This window comes from Mastigoproctus giganteus, chromosome 9 (assembly GCF_048544385.1).
Source record: "Mastigoproctus giganteus isolate SK-2022 chromosome 9, ASM4854438v1, whole genome shotgun sequence".
Classification (NCBI taxonomy): domain Eukaryota; kingdom Metazoa; phylum Arthropoda; class Arachnida; order Uropygi; family Thelyphonidae; genus Mastigoproctus; species Mastigoproctus giganteus.
In genome coordinates, this window is record NC_143583.1 from 32398941 (window position 1) to 32416433 (window position 17493).

At 35.1% G+C, this 17493-nt stretch overlaps 1 protein-coding gene across 1 annotated transcript in view; it reads left to right on the plus strand.

The window, feature by feature from the left end:
• LOC150080136 (cell adhesion molecule Dscam1-like) overlaps positions 1-17493 on the plus strand; it is a 1047872-nt gene that overhangs the window by 172038 nt on the left and 858341 nt on the right. Inside the window, 1 exon segment of the mRNA XM_090381929.1 lies at positions 372-521. Within this exon segment, the coding sequence (XP_090238055.1) occupies positions 372-521 (150 nt within the window).

Genomic DNA, 17493 nt, shown 5'->3' on the forward strand with positions numbered 1-17493 from the left:
ATAAAGTTAATAAATTTGGATTTTTGGAAGTGTAAAAATTTGTTTTTGTTGTTAGTAGGGTTTCCAACTGTGGTTTTTCAATCCATATTTAGATGTAAATCTTCTCTTACAATGATGCTGACATATCATACTCAGCTTCTTATTTTTTTCTCTCATTAAATAATCATGATATTATTATTTATTTAATTATTTTAATCTTTAAAGTGAGGTTATGTTACTGAGGATTTTCTGATAAGAAATTGAATTGAAATAATTGTACCAGTTTAAGGGTATAGCTGTGAGTATCAATACTCAGTTTACTATTCATATATTTTTCAATTTAAATTTCATTTAAACTCATATATGCTAAAAATGTATACTTTTGCCTTCAGGTGGACGTTATAGTGTTTTCCCCTCTGGTGAGCTTCATATTCGGAATGTTACCCCAAGTGATGGTTCTATGAGCTACCGCTGCCAAACCACCCACCGTCTTACGCACGAAATTATTGTTAGTGCCACCTCCGGAAGGCTGATTATAACAGGTATGTATATTAGGGTGATTTTTAAAAGTGAGTAAAATTATATTTTCAATTTTCTGTAATCTGATCCTCAGCATTTTTTTTGTTATTGAAAAAATAAATCGATGTAAAATTTGAATCTGCCAGTTACCCCTAACTGGGCAGATTCAAAATTTAGCTGCTAATCAAACTACATATAAACCTCAGTATTAGCATTTATGTGATACCACAAACTTTTTTGTACCATCATAGGACACTTTTTTTTAATAAAAATTCAACAGTTGTGCTTAATTAAATAATTTTGTTTTAGTAACAAAAAAACATTCCTAGATGTTGTCAACAAGTTGTCAGTTTTTAAAGGGGATGAAAGAGAGCCTTATTATTCATGTGAGAACTAATGGTATTAATTGGATATGAAGTGAGGAAAGCTGTGAATTAGGAAAAATATATTTGTGCCTGCAGTTCTGTCCAGGCACCATAGGAGGGACTGCATGCCAAAAAATATTGTGCATTAACTTGAGGGTGCAATATGGTCATAGCAGCCCTTGCGCCAATAAATACCACTCCAACAACAATGTTAACTTGAGACATGAGGGGATCTGCAGGGAGGGGAAGATTTCTTATCAACATGGCCTTACATGTTATGTGGAAGGATCTGTTCCATAGAGGTGGAATACAGTTGTCTCCTTCTCAAATAAAATTGTTGCAAAGGTTTTTGCCAATGTCAATGAGGATGCCTTATGGGTTCAGAGAAACTTCTAGTTGGGAAGGGATGCTACATGTACATATTTATTTTATTAACACTTACACACATATCATATATTTCAGGTATTCTTGTTAGAGGCCTCCAAAAGCTAAAGAATCTTCTGATATTAGTATTATTATTGAAAAATACTAATTTTTTTTAATTTTTCATTTAGTATTAAAAAATACTAAATGAAGAAAAGTGATTTTCTTTTTTGAAAAATATAAAAAAACAAAAAAAAACAGTTTTTCCCATTCCTTGTAATAATTTATTGAAACCTTCCTTAAATTTATTCAAACTACTCTGCCTCCACAACAATAGTCAAAAGTTTGATATTTCCAACAAGTTTTTACTCTTTGGCAAACAAATTTCTGCGCACATTTATTCTGTAACCATCCTTTTCTAATTTAATTTTATCCTCCTTTCTGAGCCTCAACTGAGAAAGAGTAAAGATTCTATAAGCATTTCATTTCTATAAACCTTTTAAAGCCTTATACACTTCAGATACCACACAGATGCCTAATTAGCAGAGAGCAATTTACAGAACCTCAGTCTTTCTTGGTAGAATATCCTTTTGTGCCCCCAAATAATCTTGTTGCTCTTTTCTGCACCAATTCCAACAGATCTCTGTTTTTCCTAAAATTAGGTTTCCTAACCTGTATACAATATTCCAGATGTATCCTAACCATGCCTTATAAAATGGAATTACCATATCCCAACCTCTTTGTTGCTGTTCTAGAAACTTGTCTGCAGTGCTCAGAGAATATCATGCAGATGTTACAATTACTGTTAGTCTTTTACACATCCCTACTTTGAGTTTAGTACTACCAAAATGTTATGTTATTATGGGATTACTGCTACCCAAATGTAGTACTTGTGTTTATCAATATTAAACCCCAATTGTCACTTCTCAACACATCCACTTATTCCAGATATTGTTGAAGTAGAATTCCTTGATTACTCTAACTGCTTCAGCCACCTATGTATTCAGCAAACTTAGACATCAAACTTAAAATACCCACATCAGTAATAAATATTAAAAATAGTAAAGAGGTCAATATCAACTCCTGTGGAACTCCACTCATCACATTAGTCTATGAAGAGCAGGGACCATTTATAACCATGGTTATAAATGGTTCCTGCTCTTCATAGACTAATATGCACCAACCTATATAACTAACCTACTACTTAAGTTTCTCTTTATCCATAGTAGTAACGTGCCACATTGCTCCAATTTATGCACTTTATGCACTAATTATACAGGGGTAAAGTGTCAAAGGCTCTACTGAAATCTAACAATATGATGCGAAAATTATTCTTTCACCCAGTTCCTTTGAAACAGCCTCATAGTACCTAATCAGATTGATGAGACGTGGTGTCCCTTTAATAAACTTATGTTTGTTACCTTATGGCGCTCCACTCCTTTAAAGACAATCTTGTATTATATCTTTAACTATTGATCCCATTATTTTCCTTCACATAGAGCTCACAGATCTGCAATTGCCACTTTACCCTTTGAGCCACTGTGGCAAATAGGAAATACATTTGTACATCCTCAATCTGCAGGTACCCCTCCTGAATGTAATTAATACTTTTGCTATCATGGCTAAAGCATTGGAAAAACTGCTATACCACTAGGTCTGCCACTGCAGGGAGGGGGGGCAAGAATACAGGAGGCCTAACAGCTGGTTTGGTATAGATACAGTAAGTGCTATAACGTGCATTTTCATAATGCAAATTTGCTCCAATGTGACTGATATATTAGGAAAAAATGTCTATATAATATCAGTGTAAATACACCATAGATAACTTTTACAGAAAAACTATGGTAGTAGTGTGAAAAGCATCATTTCATCTTTTCATTTTATTTAAATATTAGGTAACAATGCAAGTATAATGCGATTTTCGCATTGGCTCATTTGCAATTTCGTCTGCAAGTAACATCAGATGAATGCAAAACTCGGCACTGAGCTGAACATAGCGACCTGCGCAGAAATACATAAAAGTTTACAAAGTTTACAAAGCTTAAAAAATGTCAAACATCAAATGTGTGACAGCTATATTTCCATTTACTCTAGTTGTAATGATTGGACACATACTGTTGGCAATCACTGTATTCACAAGAGGAGCACATTTCTGGAGGTCACTGCCATAAAACAATAGAAACAATTTGCAGTTCCCAGTTTATTGGGCTTTTCTGTAAGTGCAATCTAATTATAAATGGGTAGTAAACTCAATCTTATTGCATTTGCAATAATACCAATAGCTGGAATTGTGTGGGATTTTGCATTATTATGGTGAAATGTGTTTCTCTTTCCATGAAATCTTCAATCATATAAAAAATAAATAAATTTTCAGAATCTTCTTTTCATTCTTGTTTTTTAAGCTATATTTACTGTAATATTTGTTTATTTATTTATTAGAAATTTAAGATGTTTAAACCTGGATTAGCAAATTTATTGGGTCTCCAACTTTTTTGAGCCTTTACTTACCAGACTGAACATTTTTTTTTTTTTTTTGAGTGCTCTGCCCCTATCTCTATTTTATTTTTCCCATAAGACCTGTTGTTTTTATTGTTTTTTTTTTTTTTTTTTTGGTAGTTGTTGGGCATCGGCTTCTGTGACCATAAAGCACCTCCCAAGGTTTTTGCAGTACTTTGATCCAAGCCCGAGGCGGGATTCGAACCCGCGACCTTTGGGTTGCCAGGCAGGCACTTTACTGTTTTTATTGTGCGAAATACCATAACGCAGAGATTTTTAGGAACATATACTGCATTATAACAGAACTGACTGTATTAAAGATTATATGGGCCAATTGATAATCTGGCTTGGGGGAGTAGAAATGCATGGATTTTCTACTGGACTAAAGTTTTAACTAGCTTATTTGTGGCTTCTTTTGATATAGTTGGATAGATTCCATCAACATGTCTAACTTTATTATATATTACTTAATTCCCACTTGGTATTAAACAGACTCTGTTAACCCCATCTCTAGAAAATGGATCTGTGAATGTAGATAAAATATTTATACAGTTTACCACAATCTGCACAGAATTGTCAGTAGTTATACAATTCAAACATAGTGGACCAATGTGATTGATCCTTTTCCTTAATGTATGCAAAGAATTACATATTGTTAGCATTAGCATTAGCATTGGCATTTGATGCAAGAAAGCAAGCTTATGCAGCATCAGCCAAAAAAAAAAAAAAAAATAAAATAAATAAAAAATAACCATTTCCACTTCACCCCTCTGTTCGTTCAAAATACCTGTCCAGCTGAGCCTTAAACTTATTTAGGCTATCAACTTCCACGACAAGTGATGGAAGTCTGTTCCACCAACCAACCACCCGCTGGCTAAAGGCAAATTTCCGTACGTCTATCCTACATCTGTCTTTCCTCAATTTGTTATTATTATTAATAGCAGTATTGGCATATGATGGAAGCAAAAAAGCTTATACAGCGTCAGCCAAAAAAAAAAAAAAAAAAAAAAGATAAATAATAAACCACCTCATCTGTCCATCATCTCTAATAATGTCTGATTCTTCCTTAAATTTATTCAAGGTGCCTATTTATGCAACACCAGATGGTAGTTTGTTCCAACAATCGCTCATTTAAAGCTTAATGTCTTAAATACTTCAATCATGTCTTCTTGCAAATATCAAGTTTCCAAGCACTGCAATTTGTAGAACTGAAGTCTCTTATGGTAAGAGCACCCCTTTGTGTTCTTGACTTAACTGGTTGTTCTTTTCTGCACACATTCTAAGAGATCTACATGTTTCCTAAAATGAGGTTTTCAGACTTGTATGCATTACTCTAGGTGTGTCCTAACTATTTCCTTATACAATGGGATAATTACCTTCTTGTCTCTCTGGCAAAGTTCCTGTATATCACTGACAGGTGAAGATGTAGATTTCTGTTGCTGCTGAAAGCCAATAAGTTTTCATTGAAATTTTATCGTATTTTTGATAAGTTAGCATATTAATTTGTGTTTTACAAATAGATTAAATAGGCTTAGTAGCATTCGTTAGCTTATTTTTTAAATTTAGATAATGATTTTGTAAGTTCCAACTTGATACTGCTACCGCTATCGTAGTGGTGTTTTAGGCTGGAATATTATAGCATAACCAGTAGCTCAGAAGAATAGTAAGGTTCGAATTGTAATAATTAAGTATTTTGAAGGATTTAATCACCTCTTGAGCATATATCTGTTGTATTTTTTAATTAGTTAACATATTAACATATAAAGTTACTAGCTAAAAATTTAGCTAGTGACTTTATAAGTTACACCTCGCTATTCTTACTGCTAATTGGTGTTTTGGCTGGAATATCATAGCATAGAAGAATAGTAGGGTTTTAATTGTAATAAATAAATATTTTGAAGGTTTTTATCACTTTTTGGGCATATATCTTTTGTATTTAGCTAAGAATATAACTAATTTAGCATTGGGACCATTACAGTATTGCATAACTTGATATCGTATATCTTGAATTTTATAGCTAAGGTATAATGTAAAACTATATAGTGGAATACATATTAATGTATTAGCTTAGTGTCATATTGTATATTCAAGTATAGTATAGTATAGTAAATTATATCAGTTAAATTTATTAACCCTATTAATTTTCATTGTTAATTAATTAAATCATATGTAAACGGAATTCATGCCCCACACTAGAGCAGCAAAGCAATGTGCACAAAGTAGCAAGAGGACTGTGGCTCGTGGGAGAACTGAAGGGGGTGATTCTCCAAAGCATCACAGCCTAAAGAAATGTGCATCTTCAGATCTGTTTGCAGCCTTTCTGGGATGGGACATAATGTTGCCTGGGGGTAGGGGTGATGCTTTTGGGTGGTGTGCTCGATGTAAGCAGTGTGAAGAAGTTAGACACAAACTCAGTGTTGTTATGGGACTTCATGAGAGCTTGAAGGACAGGGTAGATTCCCTCAGAGGACCCATCAAGCTCTCAGCTGCCCACATTAATGACAGAGCTTGCACTTGATTATCTGGCAACACAGCAGCAACCTTCAGGGCAGAATGTGCTGGTCCCACAGGAGCTAGTTATTGTCAGTGACTCTATTGTCAGGGAGACAGGAAATATACTGTGCAAAAAAGTATAGATGGAATAGTACCAGAGTAGGTCTGCCAGGGGCAAAAGTTGATGTTGTTGTAGAGCAGATATCTTTTAAGGGCACAAAGGGTGATATTGTTGTACATGGCAGCACTAATGACATTAAGAGAAGGAGATCTGCAGACTTACTTAACAAGTAAGTACAGGTCAATGTTGAAAAAAAAGTCGTGAGTTCAGATTAAATTTGAAAGTGTCTACAATTCTGCCCAGACATGATAGGAGGGAGTATGTGATGAGAGGCTTGTCAATTGTAATAAATAATATTCAGTCAATTCGGAACTGGAGAGATTTGTGCAAGGCTCATGGGGTAGAATTTTTCTCAGCATAGTCTGTACTTGTTAACAGGAGAGATTGTTTCTACAGGGATGAGATACACTCAAATAGAAAGGGTGCAAGAATATTTGCTGATGCTATCAAGTGTTAGGTGGGTCGGAAAACTGGTAGCTTAGGAGGGATTCACAGCCAATAGATTAACAGTAGCCACAGGCAGAGGTGAAAGTGATTCTTCTTCTTATTATTATTATTGCTCTTATATTATTTCTCCCTGATTGGGGTGTTCCACCTTGTGATGGGTATTGTTGCCAAGTACACAGTGTGGTTGCTGTTATGTCTTGTGGCACTGTCGGTCAAAGAACTCTCTGACTATCCTACAGGTTTATTATCGTTCCACCTTGTGATGGGTATTGTTGACAAGTACACAGTGTGGTTGCTGTTATGTCTTGTGGCACTGTCGGTCAAAGAACTCTCTGACTATCCTACAGGTTTATTATCGTTCCACCTTGTGATGGGTATTGTTGCCAAGTACACAGTGTGGTTGCTGTTATGTCTTGTGGTACTGTCGGTCAAAGAACTCTCTGACTATCCTACAGGTTTATTATCGTTACCTTATATTATGCATTAAAAAGATAAAAGGTAAAGTGCAGCCATTATCAACCCACTGCAGGATGGAAACTTCCTCAACAATTCATGCTGAGGGAAATGGACCATAATATGCCACACTGGTCCAGTGTGGGTTGGCAGATCGACCGTATTCAGCAGTCAGGAGCTTGAACCCCGGTCTACTCAAGGAGCGTGTGCTACTGCACTCCTGCTCATGACCACTCGGCTATGGAGATATATTATGCATTAGTGGACTCCCAACTCAATTATTTAGTAAATGTATGGGCACGAGCAAATATAACTGAAATAAGAGTAATAAACAACTTAATTAACAGGATTTTGAGACTTTTAATGGGGACAAACTTTTGGAATGACCTCAATAAGAGAAGGTAATTTTTGTTGACATATAAAATACTTTATCCAGTTCAAAAACTGAAGTTAAATTTAATCTTGAAAAACCTTAAAACTATTTTTGAAGAGTCGAATCTGCAAAGAAATGTCTCACATAATTTAAGGAACCCAAAAGCAATTGTTTTGCCTCACCCTAGGGTACTAAATAGATTTGGAGATAGGCATACAATGAATATAATAAACAACTTGTTGGCTAGTGTAGATTTCAGGCTCAGGAGAAGTTATTCTAGCTCCAAATAAAAATTCTTGATTCTTGATTTTTGGTACTCAATGATACAGTAGATTAGAATTGCTATGCAGATAAATTGCTATCTCTGTTTGCAGTGCAGAATTTACTATGTGTTGTGATTTCATTATCTTTTCTGTTAGATAACAAATTTGTATGCAAAAACTTTTTCATTTACTTCATTTACTTATTCTTCATTTACTGTTGTAAATGAAGAATTACAACTTGTCAAGAAATTTACTTTTCTTAACAAGTTCATTTATTGTAAACAAATTCTCTTGATAAAAATAAATTGTATTGTATTGTATTGTATTATATTATATTATATTATTATTATTATTATTATTGCTCTTATATTATTTATTATTATTATTATTATTATTATTATTACTAAGAAAAATTGGTTTAACTTTTTGCAATATATAAATGCAATGAAATAATATATCTCATGTATAGTTTTAACAGAAGTTAACATAAAAAGTGATGAAATTTCCAATTATAACATACAAGATTATGATAAGGTCTATATATTGAGAGAGTTGAGAAGGGGTAGAGGAATAATAATATACTATAGAACATACTTTAGGGCAATGCAGGGTTACCACTTAACTCAGTCTTGTGAAAACTGCTGGATCAAATTATTAGGAGAAGACCCAGAAAACACATTCATGATTTGTGCTTTTTACAGGCCACCCCATCAGATTCAATAAACAGCTTCCTATAGAATTAGAAAACATTATTTTGCAATGGGACAACATACAAACAGATAAGACCATACTAGTAGGAGATTTTAATATTAATTTACTAACCGATGGAACTGATAATGTGATACCCAGATACTCTGCAATCTTAAACAATTATGGATTTGAACATACCTTATTTGGAATAACTAGGCAACAAAGGATGGAGAGTAATAGAACAGTCAGCTCTTGTTTGGACCACCTAATTGCAAATATCAAGTTCAAGTACACTAATTTCTACATACTATTAAATCAACTTTCAGATCACAGAACATGTATACTAATAGTAGATATGTATTCAAAACAACATCCATATGAAGATATAAAATTAACAAATGCTACGAAGAAAAATTATTTATCAACAGGTAAACTGAAGCAGAACACAGAAAACATGTTAATACAAAATCAGGCATCTTACATAACAAATGTAAATGTTTTTTCAAATAAGATAATACAAATTATAAACAGTTCGAGGTTTAATACCGAGAGAAAAGTTAATCACACAACCAACAACACAAACACTGGGAGTAGCAGCATTAAGCTTAGGAAACCTTGGATGACTAAAGAAATAGAAGAACTAATGGTACAAAGGGATAAATATTTCAGGCAGTATAGAAATTGTCTATCAAAGAAAGAACATTATCACACTCAGAAATAAAGTGACAGGTGTGATAAAAAAGCAAAAAAACACTTATTACAATCATCTTTTCATGGATAAGCAGATAACACAAAAGGATAAATGGAGCATTATAAATAACATGTTAAGTACAAGGAAGAAAAAAGTCAAGGGGAAACCAAATTAAAACACTAGTAGAATAGATTTCTGGTGCAAACAAACAATATGAGGCTGCAAATAGGTTTGCCAAAGCTGTATTAGATCTCAACAGATATTTAATACACTATTGCCAAGATTCTTTTACTCAACAAGATAGGCTTCCTCAGATAATGAACTCTTGTGTAGTCTTACTCCACATTATACTGAGATTCTTAAAATTATAGAACAATTAAAGAACAAGAAATCTTATGGACTGGACTGTACTGTATTACAGTAACCAAGGTAAAGAAAAACAAAGAACAGTTTTCTGTTCTCTTGGTAGAGCTAATAGCACGGATGTTAGAGTTGGGAAGCTATCCTACAAATTTACTCTCATTTAAGGTAATTCCTATATATAAAAAGGGACCACCTGATGACTTTTGCAATTACAGACCAATAACAATACAGTCAATTTTAAATAAGATAATAGAAATTATATATTTTCCCATATAAGCAAATATTTACATCAGTATGGACTGTTAAACAACTCTCTATTCTCATATCAGAAGGGCAAGAGCACACAGACATTATAAGAGAACTTAGTAGACTCTCTAAACTTACATTTAAACAACAATAACTTCATATTGATTTTATTTATAGATTTGACCAAAGCATATGACCTAACTGATATCCCAATATTGCAACAGAAATTACTGAAATATGGTATAAGGAGAAGACTCAATCAACTCCTAGCAAATTATTTAACCAAGAGAAAAATAACAGTAGAAGTAGAAAATACAAAGGAAAAATCTTATAAGGTAAAGAGAGTACCTCAGGGCACACATGCTGGGCCAATCATGTTCAACATCTATATAAATGACATATTCGAAGTAATTAAGAACTCCTTTATAAAAATTTATGCAGATGATATAATCTTATATACAATAGGAAAGAACCTAACAAAAATGGAGAATGATTTACAACAGGATGCAATACATTTACAAACTTGGTTGAACAATAATAAATTAGCACTCAGCTTTGAAAAAACAAAATTTTTGGTAATTAGACCTCCTCATCAAACCTTGGACATTCAACCCTCTATCAAATTGCACAAACATGATTGCCTACATGATCAGAATTTCAAGAATTGCAAATGTCTAACTGTGGAAGAAGTTTCAAATCATTGTTACCTTGGGTTACGGATAGACTACAGTCTAAGTTGGGTAATGCATGTAACAAACTTGTACAAAAAAATGAGATTTTATGTGTACTTTTTCTACTACATTAAGAATAAGTTAAATCTTAGATCAAAAGTTACCTTATTTTATGCATTAGTGTCACAACTCAATTATTTAGTAAATATATGGGTATGAGCAAATAAAACAGAAATAAGGGCAATAAACAACTTAATGAATAGGATTCTGAAACTTTTAATGGGGACAAACTTTGGAATGACCTGAACAAGAGAAGGCAATTTTTGTTGAAACATAAAATACTGTATCCAGTTCAAAAACTGAAGTTAAATCTATTCTTAAAAAATCTTAACACTACTTTTGAAGAGTCGAATCTGCAAAGAAATGTCTCATAAAATTTAAGGAACCCAAAAGCAATTACTTTGCCTCACCCTAGGATACTAAATAGATTTGGAGATAGGCACACAATGAATATAATAAACAACTTGTTGGCTAGCATTGATTTCAGGCTCAGGAGAAGTTACCCCATCTCCAAATTAAAATTCCTAATAAGAAAATTCTTGATACTCAATGACACAGTAGATTAGAATTGATATGCAGATAAACTACTACCTCTGTTTACAGTGTGGAATATACTATGTGTAATGACTTCATAGTCTTTTCTGTAAGATAACAAATTTGTACAAAACTGTTGTAAAGGAAGAATTACAACTTGCTGTCAAGAAATTTACTTTTCTTAACAAATAAAACAGGCCTACGTGCTCTGGATTCATAATGCGAAAATTTATTTTTATTTTGTTACACAGAGCAAATTTTTTTGCTCTGTGTAACAAAATAAAAATAAATTTTCGCATTTTCTTAACAAGTTCATTTATTGTAAACGAATTCTCTTGATAAATAAAATTGTAATGTATTGTATTGTATTGTATTGTATTATTGCTCTTATTTTATTATTATTATTATTATTATTAGCTATATGGTGCAAGGAAGCCTGAGGCTTATGCTGCACCAGTCAAAAGAAAATTCCCAAGTTACCCTGAGAGAGAGAGAGAGAGAGAGAGAGAGAGAGAGAGAGAGAGAGAGAGTAGTAGATGTTAGCCCCTGGGGTTAATTGCAGTGCTTCTTGTTTTTGTTTTGTTTTGTTTTTTTTGGTTTTTAGGAGCATTAGCAACTAAGGCCATATTGCTCCGGGAATATGCGGTGGTCATTCCCTTGACCTTTCCGCATCCTCCGTATTTGGTGGTGACGGGCTCGAACCCCCGTCTAATCAAGAAGCGTGTGCTACGCACTGCTGCTCCTTCCCACCTGGCTATGGAGACGCCTGCAGTGCTTCTATTGGAATGAATAGCAGCCTGCAAAGCGAGGTACTGGGGATTTCAAGGGCTGCTGGCAGTCATCATGGAACAAGTAAATACATGGGTTGTGTTAGGGTAACTATGAGTAAGAATAAGTGTATGTATACTTGAATGTACACCAATGCTAGGAGTATAGTAATTAAATTTGATGAATTTGAAGTGCTGATCAAGACATCAAAAGCAAATATTGTTGGGATATCAGAGATGTGGTTCTACATGGATATAAGCAGTGCAGAATTGGAATTTGAGGAGTACAATGTATACATAAAGAATAGACAGAACAGGAAGGGGGAAAGGTTATGCTATTAGTTAAGAAACACATAAAATCTAAGGAAGTGCATCTAATTGACATTGGTGGACAATGCAGTGTTGAGTCAGTGTGGTGTGACATAAGCACTGGGAAAGGGAATATGAGAGTAGATGAGTGTTATACTGTTAACCTTATTAGTCTGTGAATCCTCCCCCCCCCCCAAGCTAGCAGTTTTTCGACCCATCTAGGCAATGTTAGGTGGGTTGGAAAACTGCTAGCTTGAGGGGATTCACAAATTAATAAGTTAACAGTAGTCTAGGTGGAAATGATTCTTGCACTGCTTCTATTGGAATGAGCAGCAGCCATGAAAGCCAGTTGCTGAGGATTTCAGGAACTGCTGGGGGTAATGAAACAAGTAAATCCATGGGCTGTGTTAGAGTAACTAAGAGTAAGAACAGGTGCATGTATACTTGTATACTTGCTTATACACCAATACTAGGAGTATAGTAAACAAATTTGATGAATTTGAAGTGCTGGTTAAGACATCCAAGGTGGATATTATTGGGATATCAGAGACTTGGTGCCACTCAGATATAAGGGATGCAGAATTTGAATTTGGGGAGTACAATGTGTACAGAAAGGATAGAAAGGGAGGAGGGGTTAAGCTGTTAGTTAAGAAACACATAAAATCTAAGGAAGTGCATCCAGATGGACAGGGCAATGTTGATTCAGTTTGGTGTGACATAAGCACTGGGAAAGCAAAAATGAGGGTAGGAGATTGTTATAGGCCTAATGACTCTGATGAGTACAATGAACAATTATAAAGAGAAATAGAGTGGGCCAGTAAATCACAATGTCTTATAATGGGGGATTTTAACTTCCCAGACATCGACTGAAACTTGTGGGTTGGTCACTCATACACTAGCAAGGCTTTTGTGGATTTATTGGATGATTGTTTTCTACAGCAGCATGTTAGAAAGGCAACAAGAGGAAGTAACACTCTTGATTTGATTATCAGAAGTGATTATTCATGCATTAAGAATTTACAGATAAAGGAACCACTAGGCAGCAGGAGTAAAGGGAAGGGATTTTGCTTTCATAAAGGCAACTACAGTGGTCTCAGAGATTTTTTAGGTTCTATACAGTGGGACCAACTGATGATGTTACCAACAGCAAATTCTAAATGGAAAGCATTCAAGGAAGTAATCTTAGAAACTACTGAGCTTTTTGTTCCAACTAAGAAATACTGCTCTAGGTTCAGGCCCAAGTGGATGTCAGATGAACTAATGAGACTCGTGGCAGAGAAGAAAAATGCATGGGATGCACATAAATTCTCAGGTGACACAGAAGCCTATGGTAGATAGAAGCTAGTCTATAATCAAGTCACAAAGGAGGTTAGGCAAGTGAAGGCAGATTATGAAAAGTCTTTGGCAAAGGATGCAAAGACTTCTTTACTTATATAAACTCTAAAGGGAAGGGGATGAATCAGATTGGGCCACTTGATGTCAACAATGTTAAAGATGATCATTCTCATCTTTAACATTGACAGATGTAAAGTACTGCATATGGGTAGCAGTAACCCCCAGAGTACCTGTCAAATGTGTATTACTACTTTCAGTGTAGTGGAGAATGAAAAGGATCTGGAGGTATTTGTGCAGTCAGATATGAAGTTTTCTGAACAGTGAAAAAAATGCTGCAAGAGTAGCTCATTGCGTCTTGTCAATGATATACAGGAATTTTGCTAGTAGGAATAAGGGGGTGATTGTCCCCTTGTATAAGGCAATGGTCAGGCCACACCTTGAGTACTGTATACAGGTCTGCAGGCCTCATTTTAGGAAGGCTGTAGAGCTGCTGGAACGAATACAGAGAAAGGCAACAAGATTGGTGAGTGCAACAAAAGGTTGGTGTTGCCAAGAAAGGCATAAGTTCTGCAAATTGAAGCTTCTGGAGACTAGGTACGTGCAAGGTGATCTGATTGAGGTGTATAAGGCCTTGAATGGATTGAGCAGGCTCAATGCTGATGGGATTCTTCTTGCTCAGATCACAAACCTGAGGGGGGCATAGATTCAAACTGAGGAAAGACAGTTGTCACACAGATGTGTGGAAGTTTGCCTTTAGCCAGCAGGTAGTTGATTGCTGGAACAAACTTCCATCTGTTGTTGTGGAAGTTGATAGCTTAAATAAATTCAAGGCAGAACTGGACAAACGTATGGAACGAATGGATCAGAGAAATGGGAAAGGTTTTTTTTTTTTTTTGGCTGATGCTGTATAAGCTTGCTTCATTGCATCATGCGCCTCTACTAATGCTAATGTTAAATGTAAACCTGAATGCCACTTCTCAGCCCATCTGCTTAATTTTTCTAGATTTTGTTGCAGTAGTGTGCTTTGATTCCCCATTAACCATTCCTGTTGACTTTTGTATTATTTATGCCTTCATCAAAACCATTAATAAGTAATGGCTCAGTGCTGAACTCTAAGGAACTGTGCTAATAACATTAGTCTCCAAGAAGAGCACTGCACATTTATACCCACCCTTTGTCTTCTGTCATTCAACCATCTCTTTATGCATGGCAGTAACTTTCCCTTAATAATACTGCCTCAGTTTATCGGGCAGTCTCTCATGTGGAACAATGTCAAAAACTTTACTGAAATCTAAACATGTGATGTCAAAATTATTATTTGCTTCCAGTTCATTCATTACTGCATCATAGTAGATAATCAGATTAGTTAGACAGAATTACCTCCCCCACCAACAATCCCATGCTGGATTTCTGTGTTCTTCCCTTCCTGTTAAGATGATCTGCAATACTTCTTCAATCACTGACTCCATTAATTTTTCTGGAACAGAAGTCAAGCTTACAGGTATATAATTGCTTCTGTCACCCATTGATCCTCCTTTGTGAATAGGTAACACATTTGTACACTTCCAATATATAGGAATCTCCACTGAGTCCAAGGATGCTCTCTCTCATAATGATGGCCAGGGACTTGCTTACCTCTTTTCCTGCTTCTTTTAATATAACTGGATAGATCTCATCACTCCCATCAGCTGAAAAAAAATAAAAAAATAAAAAATAAATAAATATATATATACTCAGTTATGTTTGTATATGTTGTGGCCCAGCACCTGGAACTACAGTTCAACTCTGCCAGTGAATTCTGTGATGTTACAAGAACTCAAGAAAAGAAGCCAGCATGTGAGTTGAATGTTTTATGTTGTATTATGTTGATTGGCCTCAATGCCACCAAAAGCAGCAAACACCAGAAGCGATGCTTCCGACGCCCATTCCAAATCATAAGGAGTTAGGCCAGCTTCTGGTGTTCTAATGACCTAAAGATTGACACAAATCCCATACCCACTGGAGGGAGTGCAATGCCAGTGGGTACCAGTAATCTTGTGGTCAAGAGTACCCAAGCCTTAACCACCAACAAAGGGGAAAAAATGGGTTCAGTTAACTACGGTTAAGAACTAATGATAGCAAACAAGGTTACTGGTTAAAAAAAAAACAGGTGAATCCATTAAGTGTGATGAGAAAGTTCAGAAAGTGGTTGGGTGTTTACAGAAAGTTTTTCTAAGGGAAAACACCATTGTTGCATAATCCTGGAGGGCACAGAAGTTTGATTTACTCTTGTGACATGCAGGTGCAATGCAGGAAAACAGTTGTTGTCTTAAGGCTTCTTAGGTCAGACAGTGGAGGAGAATATGGTGGAGTCTTCACATACTCCACAGAGACAGAGTTCGGTTGTAGAGAGATTGATGTTATACAGTTTGGAGTTCGTAGTCCATGGCCAGTCAAAATAAAACAAGTATGCAAACTAGGAGTGAGTCATTTAAGATTGAGCTTGCTGAATGATGGAGTGGTTGGAAAGAATCAGAATTCTGTTCTGCCTTTTGTAGAAGAATTCCATCAAGCTTGCCATCTTTCAGTCAAGATTTGCAGATCATGTTTTCAGTTTTGGAATGGCATCTGGATTAATGGATATGCATCAAATTCCACGACACAACCTTTTCTGATGTCATAGTATAGTCCTCTGTATATACTAAGGATAAGTCTAGTGGTAGACAGCCAACAATAATTGGAGGATAGGAGTGGAGACTGTGTGACATGCATATGTGATAACCAGACCCCAGCCCTGTAGGTGGCAATGGGTAGTACAAGGCTTTACACATCAGTCTGAGGGTTTTGGAACTAAGTCCCCACTTCTGATGGAAAATTCAAATAAGCCAACTAAGGTGCTCTATTTATTCTTAGCTTAAGCAATTTCTCTTCTACTTTTATCTCAGTTATACGAAAATCATTTAGTATTAGTATAAATTCTATCAATGTAGAGTAGGAAGCAACAGGCTTTTGCTGCACTAACCAAAACAAAAATAAATAAATAAATAAAAATTAGATAAGAAAATATTAAGAAAATTATGTGCTTCTCTCCTCACATAGATAACTATCCATTTGACCTTTGAATTTCTCCAAACTGAGCCTCAACTACCTGTCGAGACAACTTGTTCTGGTAATCAACAATTTGCTAGCTAAAAGAAAACTTACTACAATCTAATCTAAATCTCTGTAATTTCTCTGTAATTTGAATTTATGACCCCCTGATTCTGGAATTCTTTATAACAGTGAAAATTCCACCTTCACACATTTTACTAACCCTTCTCAGTGCCTTATAAAGTTCAGTCAGACCTGGTTGTTAAGTTGTGTAGTCCACATAATCAAAATTTTTCCTTATAGGGGAACCTTTTGCCTATTTCACCATGTGAGTTGCCCATCTTTGGACCCTTTCAAGAAGCTCAGTCTTTTGTCAGATGAGGTGGCATCTGTACTTGGACACAGTATTCCAAATACAGTTTTACAATTGCCATATACAGTGGGATAATGAATTCTTTATCTCTACAGGATATTGTTTGATAAATTATCGATACGACACCATAGGGCTTTCATGACTACCTGTTTACACTGCATATAAAACTTCATATCTACCTGGATCCCTTTCTACCTGTACTGTTTTACATTCAACCCCACCAAGTGTATATGCTATTTTAGGGTTGCTATTCCCAAGTGTAAGATCTTGCAATTTTCTGTATTAAATCATAGCCACTTTTCTGATCATTCTTGAAACCTGCTTTAGTTTGCTGTTATACTTGGAGTACTTCTGGTGTTCCCATCCTTAAAAAAATTGTCTTCTTCACATGTCAGTGTAAATACAAAATATTTATTTAGTTTGTTAGCAATCTTTAAAAAAAATCATCAATAATTATGCCATTCGTGTCTAATGGGTCAGTATTGTTCGTCCCTTTTCTTCTAGCATTAACAT